Below are 12,727 nucleotides of genomic sequence, written 5' to 3' on the forward strand. Positions count from 1 at the left end.
ACTCACTTCTCCTCTGTGTTTGCTCTGTTACCTCAGCAGCCATTTTATGGAAGTGAGCAGAGGTAATCAGACACCTGTGCTCCCGGGGCTCTACAGGTCTCCTCCCAAGAAGGGAGGGACCTGAGGGGAGGCGTCCACAGACTGGGTAGACCAGTGAGACACTTTTTTTTTTTTTTTCCTTCCAACCTGGGAGTTTTTTTTTTTCCTCACACAACAGCACACAGGGCTCTCCCGTAAACTGGGACAGACATTGCTAAAGAAGTCAGATCCATACTAGAGGAACAGTTCAGTCATGGAGTCCACATAGATAAGGATAACACACAACTTTATGGACAATACTGCTCAGCTTGTCGGAACATTTGGAAATGCTTTTGTGAAAGGCAAGTGAACTCTGTTCTCCTGCTCTCCCAGGGAGATTACAGCAGGACATGCTTCCAGCCACTGAGCAGCTTGACTTCACTTGCAGCGTCATGGGAATCCTGTTCATGCAGAGGAGACCGAACTGTACTACTGTCAAGACACAGTCAGTAGTAGTCTTTATGTGAAATTATGAAAGTCTACTATATGCAACCTGTTTGTGTGTCAGTAAACAAAATTACAGGATAGCGTTCTTACAACTGCCACCCTCCTAAAGAAGGTAAGAGGAGCTGGGGAGATTTGTCCATACAAAGGCCTTTTGTTCCCAGCCTGCGGCAGAGGTGGAATAGTAGCAGCTTGGATAACCGGAGGTGGGGAGATGAACCTTTTGTGGCATTTTCAGTGGACACTTTGCTAGAGCTGCTACCTGTTTCAGTTTGCCTCTCCTTGCTCTCAGTTGGTGTGGCACTTTGAGCAAACATGGACAGTGCAAGTGATAACTCAGAGGAACAGGGGAAGCAGCACGCTAGTTCCTTCATGAATGTCTTCAGCAGTATCTTCACCCGGGATAAATCTGCCTCTTCAGACGTGGAGTCGGCCGTGCTGACATCTTTCAAGGAGCTGGCAGATGGTGAGAATACTCCTCAAGCTACCAACAGTGAGAACAAGCTGCAGTGGAGGGGGGATTTGCTTCAGGATTATGTGACTGCTTCCTGTGATACAGAGCAGAGGTTTGGATCATTGGAAACTTGCGAGGACTCTGGTGAACAAGTTAGAGGAGCAGCTGGAGCCTCAGCTGATCCAGATCTGGTCCAGGTCACCAAGGTGGAAACGTACAGCGACACGGAAAATGAGGACGAAGAGGCTTCCCACAGCAGCACCAGCCTGTCAGAGAAGTTTGCCAAGACCAGGGATCCCATCCTACCTGAGGAGGACAATAATACAGTGGACCATGGTAAAGGAGATGAGCTACAGCGTTCCACTGAGGCAGAGGCAGAGAACAAAGTGCCTGTGTTTAGAACACATAAATTTAAGGAAAGATCCCGCATAGAAGCTATCCTATATTCAGACAGGTTCATTAGCAGGACTAGCAGGAGTAAAACAGCTCCCGTCTCTTCAGTTTCCCAACAGGGAGATGACTGCACTCCCAAGGAGAGCCGCACCACAGGGTCTGTGGAGGCAGAAACACTGAGTGAAGAGAATAGAAGCAAAAATGTGGGAACAGATGAGAATGATGATTACGCTGGCGTGGATTGTTCTCAACCTGTTCCCTCCATCATCTCTGGTCATCTTACTTTAGAGGCTGCAGGTCATGATGCTGCCACGGCCTCTGCACCTAAGCTGACAGAGGATTTAGATAGTACACAAAAGGAGGAGACACATGATCAAAGGGCTGAGGATGAGGACGGGACTGAGGAACTTCACTCCAATCAGGCGTCCTCTGTTCCCTCCTGTCCTAAGACTCCTGAAGTGTCAGTCCACCTATCCTGTGGTCCAGAGGAACAGTCAGACACAGCTGCTATTACAGATTCAGGGTTCAAGAAACCCATGTCTCCATCATCTGTACCTGAAGAGTCCCTTGTTGACATGCAGCCAAATGCCAGTCCTTCTTCACAGCACACAAGTGCTCCAAAGACACCTGAAACAAATACACCACCTCCAGCATCATCTGTTGCACCATCCTCCACCTCATCCCCATTCAGTGGCGCTGCTCTCTCTTCTCCCCCGTCCTTCCAGATGCCTGCTCTCTTCAGTGGACTGAAGGTGCTAAAGAAAGGAGTGGTGGGTGAAGACAGGGAGACAGTGTCAGAGATCAAGCAGAGAGAGAAGGATGCTGACCTGGCTTTGCTCAGCCTGAAGAAGACAGTAAACAAAGCAAAGCTCTTCCCTGAGCAGAGGACAGTCTCTCCTGCCAAAAAACATGCAGAGCCTAAACCTGTCGCAGATACTAAAAGCATTGTAATGGGACAGCTCAGTCATCTGCTTAACCAAGACAGCCACAATGAGAATAAACAGTCAGATGATGGCCAGGATGCTGATCCTGAACAAGTCAAAAAAGAGTCTGAGAATGGAGTGGAGGTTATGGAAGAGAAAACTTCAGTCCCAGAAACTCCTACATCCACACCTGAAAGAAAGAAAACCTCGGACCTAGCCTATGAAGCGTTCAGGAGCTTCTTTGGCCCCAAAACTGTCAAAAAGGAAAAATCAGAAGAAGTGGATCTGGAGGCAGTGAAAAGAAAAATCAAGAATGACAAGGAAAGTCTGAGGTCCATTTTTGAGAGAGCCTCCAAATTCCCTGGGAAGGAAGTCAAAAGTCCCACAGAGGCTAATGTATGTAATGACACTCCTAAATCATTTTAGATCACATATTTTTGGAAATTGAAGTTCAGGTGCCTCGTATTTACTACAGAGACGTGAGAAAAACAAGGGATTTTGAAATAAACTAGATAAATATTGAGATAAATATTGCTCCATGTGTCTTCTTCCCGTAGACGGAGGTCATATCACCGACAGACAGTGAGGACCGGACACCAGGGCGGTTACAGGCCGTGTGGCCCCCACCCAAACCTAAAGATGAGGAGGAGAAGGTGGGGCTCAAGTACACTGAAGCAGGTAAGAACCTTAAGCCTGTTGCTTTAGACAGCGTTGCCTGTATTTACACTGAAGACCAGGAATGCTGACAGAGCACCATGCCAGTCAAGTCTACACTGACACACCTCACACTGATTGGCTTTGTGGATAAGGACCTGAGTGTCTTCTGAATGGGGTAATTGTCCTTGATTGAGCCTTAATACTAAAACGCTCGGACAAAAGCGGAAGCCACCATTATCGGAACCTTTGAGCACTCACACGTTACTCTAAACCTCTGAGACAAATCTTGCAGAGCTAGCTAAGTATCCGCAGCTGAGGTGTAACACATCCTTTAAATCCATTTAAGAATACAATGAGGCTGTGTCTGCACCATAATGCTGCTGTTTGTGTGGCTGCTGTTTGGCACCACAGGGTATTACGTGTGGGTGTTAACGGTGGTAAAAACATTTAATTGAATCAAATATACTCGGGGCAGCACGCCATGTTTGGCCCATCTTGTACTCTAAAGGTGTAATGACACACAAATAGGTCAAAAGCACACACGGCTGTTTATGGACTGATTTGATTACAAAGTAGAAAGCTTGCCATTCATTTTCTGGGAACAGTGAAACTGTGTTGCAACAGCAGTGCAACAGCTGTTGGATGTTCTCTGTGGTTTAGCTTCATCCCATGAGAATAGATTAAGACTATCAAATGTGGATTATTCAGTGATTTGCACTCAAGGATCGAGCTTTGCTCATGTCTAAAAGAATAGCGTGTGGAATTTGAAAAGCAGAGCAAGAGTCCAGACGGTGAGCCAGATAGTTAAACCAACCCATGCGTGTATACATTTTTTTTTTTTTTTTAATTCATCACACATTTATGACCTTGTATCATGGTGCTAATGAAGTTGCATAAATAATGACGTCTTTTAAGCATAGTTTCTCTCAAATCTAGAAACGAGAGCCAAAACACAACAGTCTAATCCTCAAATCAGCTGAAAGCCATTGTAGAATCAGATGTAGATACTGTGGTGGGTTTTTACTTTCTTTGCATTCATCTTATCAGTATCAACAGATAGGCCATTCTTTGTATTTGTCTCTTGACCTGACAAAATGCTTTGTCTGGGCTTTTACTTGAACCAGCAGTGTGATCAAAACTGGTTGGTTGAGTGGTAAATATATAGCGACCCACCCTTCTGTAAAAGTTAAACGCTAAGGACAGCAGTATATGTTGTAAGGAAGGACGGCTTGATAGCGATTTCACATGCCAGAATTTCAACCAGCAGTTCAAGAAAGCACAACTCTAGCCCCTCTCTCTCAATCTATGAATCAAAAGCACCAGCAGTGAGCTGTGATTATTGAATTAAGCGCACACTCCAGTGTATATTTAATCAATCATAACTGCCATCAGAATGAGTTTGTGCTCCCACGCCACTGTCTTTGTTCTAACTACTTGCAGAGCACCAGGCTGCCCTCTTGCAGCTGAAGAGAGAGTGCAAAGAAGAGTTGGAGACGATGCATGTAAGTTATTAAATGAGCTAAGAAAACACAGACTGAAAACATGTTGTGCATTGGAGAAAATTAGACCAGTCATCTCTGCAAGGACAGACTGGTTAAAGAAAGTGAAGTGTGAAGATTCTGACTTACAGGATTAAACAGAATCAAATGAACATGCAAGATTTGTGAGAGCAAGTTTACCAGCACATTTGTGACAATAATTCACTTGTATGTGACATAAATGATCAGCAGATGTAGTTATGTTGATGAGGCCCTGATGAATATTTAGTCTGTCATAGCAGTTAACTGTCCTGAACACAAGATGGCGCCAAGTAAGCATGAAATATTCAAGAGCAGCAGCTTATCTGGGGCAAATTCTTTCTGCTGAGTATTTTCTGACAGCACCACAAGCGTTCAGATGTCACAGGTTACCGGATATTCTAAATGTAATTCTTGTGAACGTAAGTTTTAAGCTGTTAATCAAGTTCATTTTAAAGTGATAATTGTACTATAGCAAATGGGGAGAAATGGTATAGATAGATTAAAATGAAAAAAAAAAAAAAATCTGACTTTATCCAGTGTAGCTGTAACAATATAGAATACAATGAGTCACACAATAGCACAAAATTATCTTTAAACAAAGACAAAATTAAAAATAATCAGATTATACCAGTGTAAGTAAACCTGTGAAAACATACTTTTTTTTTTTTCTAATGGGATAATGTCCTGATCGGACTATGAAAGTGAGCTTTAGCACTTAGCACCTTACCTTAGCACAAACCAAAAGTGAAACTGAAGTACATTATTTCAATGATAAAGATGTATTGATCTATGTGTTATCTATAATCTCATGAGTTACAAATGTTCCACACACGGCTCTGTGATGGACGTCTCTTTCGTCTCCAAATATAACGGTTTGTTCCAGATTCGTTTTAAAGGTGTCAGTGTTTAATTCATCAAAAGCAGTTTTGGTACATTGTCTCACAGGTGTTTTTCAACTGCAAACGTCTTGTGTAACCTTGGAAGACCATAGGGAACATAGTTCTGGCCACGTTACATAATTTGTGCCACTGATAAATTGCTTTATGGACCGTTTCCTTGAAAAGTCTGACCTCAGATTTGGTTTCTCGGCCTGTCTACTTACAGCCTTTAATTTGACGTTGAACTATAAAGGACTAATGCTGAGTCAGCCCACAAGAAAGGGTGGGAACGTGCCTAATACTATGTCTAAACTATTTCTATTGACATGAGTTAATAAGGAACATGTGTAAGATTTATTACAAAACGATTTCCCCTCTGTCTCAAATCAATACTTTGCTTATGGTTGGATTGTTTTTCATTGTTTGAAATGTCAATTGAAAACTGCAGTTACCAGAAATTCACTGTAAAAGTCAGATATTAACCTCAGATTGGGGAAAAATGTCGGAGAAAGGAGGAATATTAAAACAAAGCTGAAAAGAATGAATATATTATTATTTTTCAACCAAGAATCACGTTCATGTAGGCCCCTTGCAAGAAAAATTGTACGCTTTAATCCAAGTTCACTTAGGGAGACGTCAGTCACCTACTATGTGACCTTTAGTACTTTTATATGATGGGAAACGACTGAAGCTTGTGACAAGCTCTTGATTTGTCTTGCATCTGATATTGTATCTGCTTGTGCTCCTTACAGTCTGACTTTGAGCTTAAGATCTTCCAGCTGCGAGGTGAGCATGCCGTCTCAATATCCCACCTGGAGGGAGTCATTGCTAAGATGCAAAGGGACAGGTCGTACAATGCAGGTCAGGAGCGCGGTGAGGTCTGCGATGCCGCCGTCTCCACTGCAGATGACCTGACACCCAAGACCTGCCGCACCGTGGGTATCCAGACGGACAGGGAGACTTTCATCAAGAGCCCTGAGGGTGACGGCGGGGGCCTCGCTCAAAGCCCCAACCAGAACGTGCCGAAAAAACTCAACTTAGACTCTATCGCTCTGAATCTAAAAGGCGAAATGGCCCCAGGTCCCTCCGGACCAGCCCCACCACCCCCACCTCCTCCTCCTCCCCCACCACCAGGCCTTTCAGGAGTACCACCACCTCCTCCTCCTTTACCAGGCAACGCAGGAGCGCCACCACCACCACCACCCCCTCCGCCACCTCCTTTCCCCGGAGGTGGCCCACCACCCCCACCTCCTCCTCCTCCCGCTCCTGGCCTACCTGGAGCTGGTCCACCTCCTCCTCCTCCCCCTCCTCCAGGGTCTGGCCCTCCACCGCCTCCACCTATGGGGGGGTTCAGTTTTGGCCAGAAAGTGGCCCCAAGGAAGCCTGCCATCGAGCCAGCCTGTCCCATGAAGCCTCTGTACTGGACCAGGATACAGATACAGGACAATAAGTACGTATATATACACTGTGTAAAAGTGATTACAGCTTGATTCTTTCTTCACAGCTCTTATTTGACCTACCTTACTTGTGGTAGCTGTGCAAGGACACTGTGTTTCTAAACTTGCTGGGAGATTACTGCAGTATGTCCGTGAAGTGGGATTTAAAAGGCCCCGGCTGAGACGGGGACATATCCAATAGTCAAATATGCAAGCGTGAAACTACTGTTTTCCCAGGGCTAATGAAGTTCTAAGCTTCATTAACTCTGGTCTAATGGGGTCTTAGTCTAGACCTGAGCGTGCATGTTCAGAAAGATATCAGAGATATGGTTGCTGTACCACATCTAAAGGCTCTATTGAGATACTCTGTAATTGTAAGCGGATTACGCAGCCCATTTACAGTGGCTTTGGTTCTTGCCTCCGAGTGCCAGGCTTCCAGCTTTATGGCCTTGTATTTCCATGGCTGGTTAGCTGGGGAAGCTGAGCTGTGGTTCACACACTCTCTCCCTCTCTCTCTCTCTGGTCCTGGCCAGTGCTGGGGGGGACTGACTGACTACACTACAGCAGTTTCATGTCAGCTATAAATTCAACTGTAAAGCACCAAGCTAAGGGGCATTAAATGGGTCATATGTTTAACTATAGTTGAATCAGCTGTGTGATCTCTGTTAATGGTGTGAGGTTCTGAGTTATTGGGTGGGGGGGGGGGTTTGAAATGATACCAGGTGTCTAAATGTAAGCTGACACACAAAGTACAGTTGGCAGCGTGCAGGACAGATTTTTCTTGGGAAGCTGCATTAAAAAAATGAATTCAATTATAGTCATAATCTGGTCAATTAGAAAGTTGTCTTGCATGGAAAGATTTCTCAGGGTTTGGATGTAATTTTCTTTTCCAAGCTAGTTTCCTGCATGGTCCGATTCGGAGTCGGAGGCTGTGCACTGGGCTTATTTTCCTCCGTCTCTCAGAAAGAAGTACAGAATCAAAGCAGGATTTCAGGACAGTACCATTATGTCCTCAACAGAAAATCTCTTGGCTGCACCAGATAAATACTCTCATCTCTGCAACAGGAGACCGACTGCATACAGAAACAGTTGGACTAACTTGACCCTCATTGAGCCACTGGCAGTGCAGTTGATTGTTCTGATATTTAAGCCATGACGAGCCTGCCAGCCCTTGTGTGAGTGTGTTATGTCCAGGTTCTCTTTCTCATTGTAAATGGGCCTTGACTTCGGGGAGATCGACCTGAGTAATATCATTAAATAATGACCTACGTCGACAACTGCAGTGTGTGAAGAAATAGTACGGGGGAAAGGGTAAACCAGTTATTAGGCATGTGTAGTGTATTATAGATGTCATCATGCCACAGTCTTTGTTTAGAATAAGTTTATTAGTTTAGCAGTTTCCTGTGTCTGACGATGTTCTTATTAACAGGCTTGGAGAAAGCAGGAGACAGATATGGTTGAGTTTCAGTGAACAGAGAACTCAACTCAGTTCTTAACTCTTGAACATCCTCTTGACTTCAGACACCTCTTGTTCTTATTTTTGCCTCTGTTTGTTTTTCCCATGTTACTCAGCAACTTCTGAAACACAGCATCGCCTCTAGTATTCATGCCCATTTGCTGGAAATGGTCCTTTATTACAGAAACAAGCTTGTCTTAAACTTTTGTTATTTTTATCACCTAGCTCATAAACAGTGCTTTTTAAAGCTGAGATTTTGCAGCCATTCCTGCCAAATGTTTGTCAGACAGCGAAATGGAAAATGGCAAATAGTGGGAAGGTTGAATAAACATCAAATAAGCTTCCACAAATAGAACACACAATTTGTTTAGCTCAAGTAACCTACATGTTTCTAGCCTGCCTTGTGAGCCACTAGCCTGTTGTCGTGACTGTGGTCAAATCTTTTGCACCCTGTAACTTCAGCTCTGATGCATTGATTTATGGTAAAATATAATAAAATACAACACAGACTAAAAATCTTCACTTCTTTTTCCAGCAACAACACACTGTGGGGGTCTCTGGAGGAACCAAACATCGTCAACACCAATGAGTTTGAGGATCTTTTCTCTAAGGCCACGCTGCAGCCGAAGAAGAAGCCCCTGTCCGACACCTATGAGAAGAAAGCCAAAACTAAGAAGGTAGATTCAGTTATTCCTCTAACTCCTCCTCAGCTTGGGTTATATCTCCTTACTGTCTCAGTTTTTCCTTGACGTCGGAGGTTTTCGTAGTTGATGGTTACCTTGTGCATTTTGTCTCTTGCTGCAGCCACCTGAGGGCGTTGTTAGCATGTGTTTTTGTTTGAAAAAGGCTTCTTTTGTCTGCTGTCATGTTCAGTAATGAATCAAAGAAAGAAATAACAAAAGGTGAACCGGAAAGAAATGGATTGCGACTCTAATCAAGTTCTCCTCCGGGCCGTTGCCTGCTGTTGCCAGTTATTACACTGGGCCAACACAGGCTATCAGTTTATGTGTTCACTCCCTTGAGTCCTTTTTTTTTTCCCCTTGGCAGACAACCCTAACTGTGCAGGATTGTAATGTAGGTAGAGCTTCAGAATTATGTTGTTTTTTTCCCATCTGGACAGGCTTCAAAGTTTGTGCTCACGATGATAGAAGAAAAATTAGCAAAGCTGCGCTCTCTGCCAGATTGATCTACAGTTCCCCTATCCACCAAAGACACACTTGTTGATGTCTCGTCAAATGCTGCAACTCTGCACCTCCTGCTGTAGCCAGCGCCGCGTCAGCGTCCTGGCTGCCTCGTGGTCCTCACTGTGGCGTCCGAGCAGTTAAAAATCGGCCACTGCCCCAGTCTGTCCCTTCTAAATCCATACACATCCCCTATTCTGATCAATTTGTGAAGGCTCCACTCCGCTCCAGAGGGCCACAGATTGTCTGTGTGTGTGTGGGTGGGGGGGGGGGGGGGTTGTGTGTGTTCTTCTGTCCTTGATCTCCATCCTTTAGATCTCCCCGTTCAGTCTGGTCACTCTAAAGCAGCAAACTGTCCAACATTTGATCCAAGTCAGACAGCCACATCCAGACACAAATCCTGCCAACTGTCTCCGGTCTGGGCTTACATCAGCCTGCAAGATGTTTGACCCCACTAATGGAAACACTGTTGAAACAAATTTATATCAATCAAAAAAACGCCATGTCTAACACAGCATTTGGTGTTTTTTTTTTCTTTATATATGAGAGAAGGACCCCTATGGGACACAGGCTGAAGTTTATATGTTTAGACACTTTGTCTAAACATAGATTATATAGGAGGAGATTATATAGGAGTCTTATATTTAATATAAAGCTTTGTGTTTAGAGCCAGGGAGAGCAGTCAGAGTCCAACTCTACGATTAAAGAGGGAAAGCGAATACGTGAAGGCATGGTTGTTTTCAGCCCGCTCAGAATTCCAACTCACTGAAAAGGTCGTCAAAGTAAAAGAAACTTGTTTATGTAATCATTTTTTATCCCTGAAAGTTTATACTCGGAGTTAAAGAGACAGAAATCATTTGAGGGTGAAATCATTGGAATCACCAGCTGATGATGGCTTCCAAGAAGTTGAGCTAAAAGATGGGAAAGTAAGCGGCAGCAGAGAAGGAAGGCAACGAGTGAAGAGAAACAGATTTTTTTGGGAGGGGTGGGGGAGGAGTAAGAGTGGGATTGCAGATTAGTTTCTTCTGAGTTGAGGAGGCATGGATCATAGAGGTGGACTGAAAAAATGGTGGTGGTGATGGTGAAAACGAAGAGTGGATGTGTTGAGGGCACTCAGGTAGAAAAGTATAAAGATGACATTTAATTTGTTTGCAGTTTCTTTTCATGCATCTTCTTTTTGGCTGGACGTGTCATTGCGCTGCTAAATTCTCCGTCTTATATTATTCCAGTTGGAGACTTTCCCAGCTGCTCCAGGCTGCTTTTCCTTTTCACACTATTTCAGCCAATTTCCAGTAATTCTGTCCCTAGCTGTAAATTTCACAGCTGCAACTAAGAATTATTTTCACAATCGTTTATTTTCTAAATTCATCTTTTGGCCTAAAAAATGTCAGCAAATAGAGTCCACGGTGAAGTCTTAAACTGTCCCACCCACAGCCCATCACCCAAAGCTTTTCAAATTTACAATCATAGATAAAAAACCATGAAATAGTCACCTTTTTTGAAATAATTTTTCTGACAATTTAAGATATAATAAAACCTATATCCTAAACCTATAACCTAAATAAACTCAACTTAAAAAATGAGATCACACAAGTTTTTCAGAAGAACTTACAGAAGAAAATGTTTTCTGACTATCGGTTAAATCTCTCTGTTTGATTAGCTGTTCCTCTTGGAAAGAGCTGCTCCTGCACTTCTTCAGAAGTAGTAGATAAATCTTGATAAATCTGTCTTACTCTTCACTTAGTCAAGAACTTTTATTTCGTTTGGTGTGGTTTTAGAGTAATTTGTAGAAACTTGATAAATGTGTGCCCAGTCCAGAGGCTCTGTCCCTCTGTGTGACCACCAAAACCTGTCAGCTATCATGCAGACTACCTGCCTCCTGCCTGTGAGGGAAAGTGTGTTTCGCTCACTGCGTTTGTGTGATTGTACGTGCGCGGACACGTGCGCGTGTTTCTCTGTGTGCTTGAGCTGCACGTGTGTGATGACAGCACGTCCTCACGAGTCATTATGCACTTGCTCAGAAAGTGTTGCCAGATCATGCTAACACCACAGCCCCGGGGGCTGTGTGTGGCGAGAGGAGATGAGTGGGAGGGAATGGAATGTGTGTGTACATTATGCATATGAGCCACTTCCTCGCTTTCCAGTGGCTCCTCACGCCAAAAGTTTCAGCTCGGTGGATGCGGCCGGTGCCTACATGAGTGAGTTAATCTTTATCATGTGTGCCATAGAAAAATCAAAGCTCTTGTTTACTCTGGAGCCCTTCTCTCTCTGCTGATTAGCATATCAAAGCAGCAAAGATGACATGGAAGAGAGCTCACCCGCCCCAGCAGACCAGAACAGACCGGACCGGACTGGACCAGGGGTATAATTGCAGGCATGTGGCTCCACTCGACTGACTAGAGGAGGCAATGAAGACAGGGCACCTATAGGAGTAGGGGGAGCAGAGAATGGGCATGCCGGTGCATTCTTCTGGGATGAGGGATGAGCAGGGAGGGCGACGGGGATGCGGAAATCAGTGGAGCTAAATTTGCCATTGAGTTTGTATGTGTGCAAAAATGCACATGAGTAGAGGCAAAAATGGCAGTTTCCTCTACCCACATAAATCAAACCTGTATCTAGTGTATACACAGCGGATCTCCTTAAACAAACAGCAGCTTTAACCGGTTTATGGGAATGACTTATGAGCAATCATGCTGCGTTTATTAAAGACATATTTGAAGCTGTGGCTATGACGTGGGAGAGTGGGTGTAAGATTAACACCGCTGGGTGAGACTGGGGTTGTTGAGTGTATCGTAGGTGGTTATTGATGGGAAGTCTAGATCCAGTTGTTATTGTAACATCTGCCTGGATGATTCCAGACAGATAGTCAGACAGACAGTCACCAGGGGGCAAGCCGGCTGCTCAGCCGTGGCTGTGTAAACTATCCGCTCGGCTCTGAACCTGCATCACCCTGCCCACATCACCTAACATCAGCCACCTGCTTCAGCTCAAAACAGACAATGACACTCCCGGTGTCTGCTTCCATCATTTTCTTTATTTTCTTAGTGCTGCTCACGTTCTCTCTCTCTTGATCTGTCTTTGTTATTCTAGTGTCCACAGCAGTTTCAAATGAAATCTTCAGAGAGTGCTTCCAGTTCTGTTTTTTGTAAACAGGAGGGAGCCATTTAGCTATTGGCGTATACCCGTCTCAGCATCAGCATCGCACGGCTCCCTCCGCTTACCCAAACTGTTTGCGTGTCTGAAACCAAGCATCCAGCATCAGTTGTCTTTTCTCATTAACTTAACTATTTAGGCTAATTGGCGAGCT

The 12,727-nt window shown here is 44.4% G+C and overlaps 1 protein-coding gene across 1 annotated transcript in view; it reads left to right on the forward strand.

Moving 5' to 3' along the window:
- The first annotated feature begins 229 nt into the window (after positions 1–229).
- Positions 230–12,727, forward strand: part of LOC121197562 (formin-like) — a 38,849-nt gene continuing 26,351 nt past the window's right edge. The window contains exons 1-5 of the mRNA XM_041061231.1: positions 230–2,688; positions 2,850–2,970; positions 4,390–4,451; positions 6,100–6,797; positions 8,775–8,916. Coding sequence (XP_040917165.1) covers positions 838–2,688; positions 2,850–2,970; positions 4,390–4,451; positions 6,100–6,797; positions 8,775–8,916 — 2,874 coding nt within the window. The 5' untranslated portion in view covers positions 230–837. The remainder of the gene's footprint in view (positions 2,689–2,849; positions 2,971–4,389; positions 4,452–6,099; positions 6,798–8,774; positions 8,917–12,727) is intronic.

The sequence above is a fragment of the Toxotes jaculatrix genome, chromosome 17 (genome assembly GCF_017976425.1).
Source record: "Toxotes jaculatrix isolate fToxJac2 chromosome 17, fToxJac2.pri, whole genome shotgun sequence".
Taxonomy (NCBI): Eukaryota; Metazoa; Chordata; class Actinopteri; family Toxotidae; genus Toxotes; species Toxotes jaculatrix.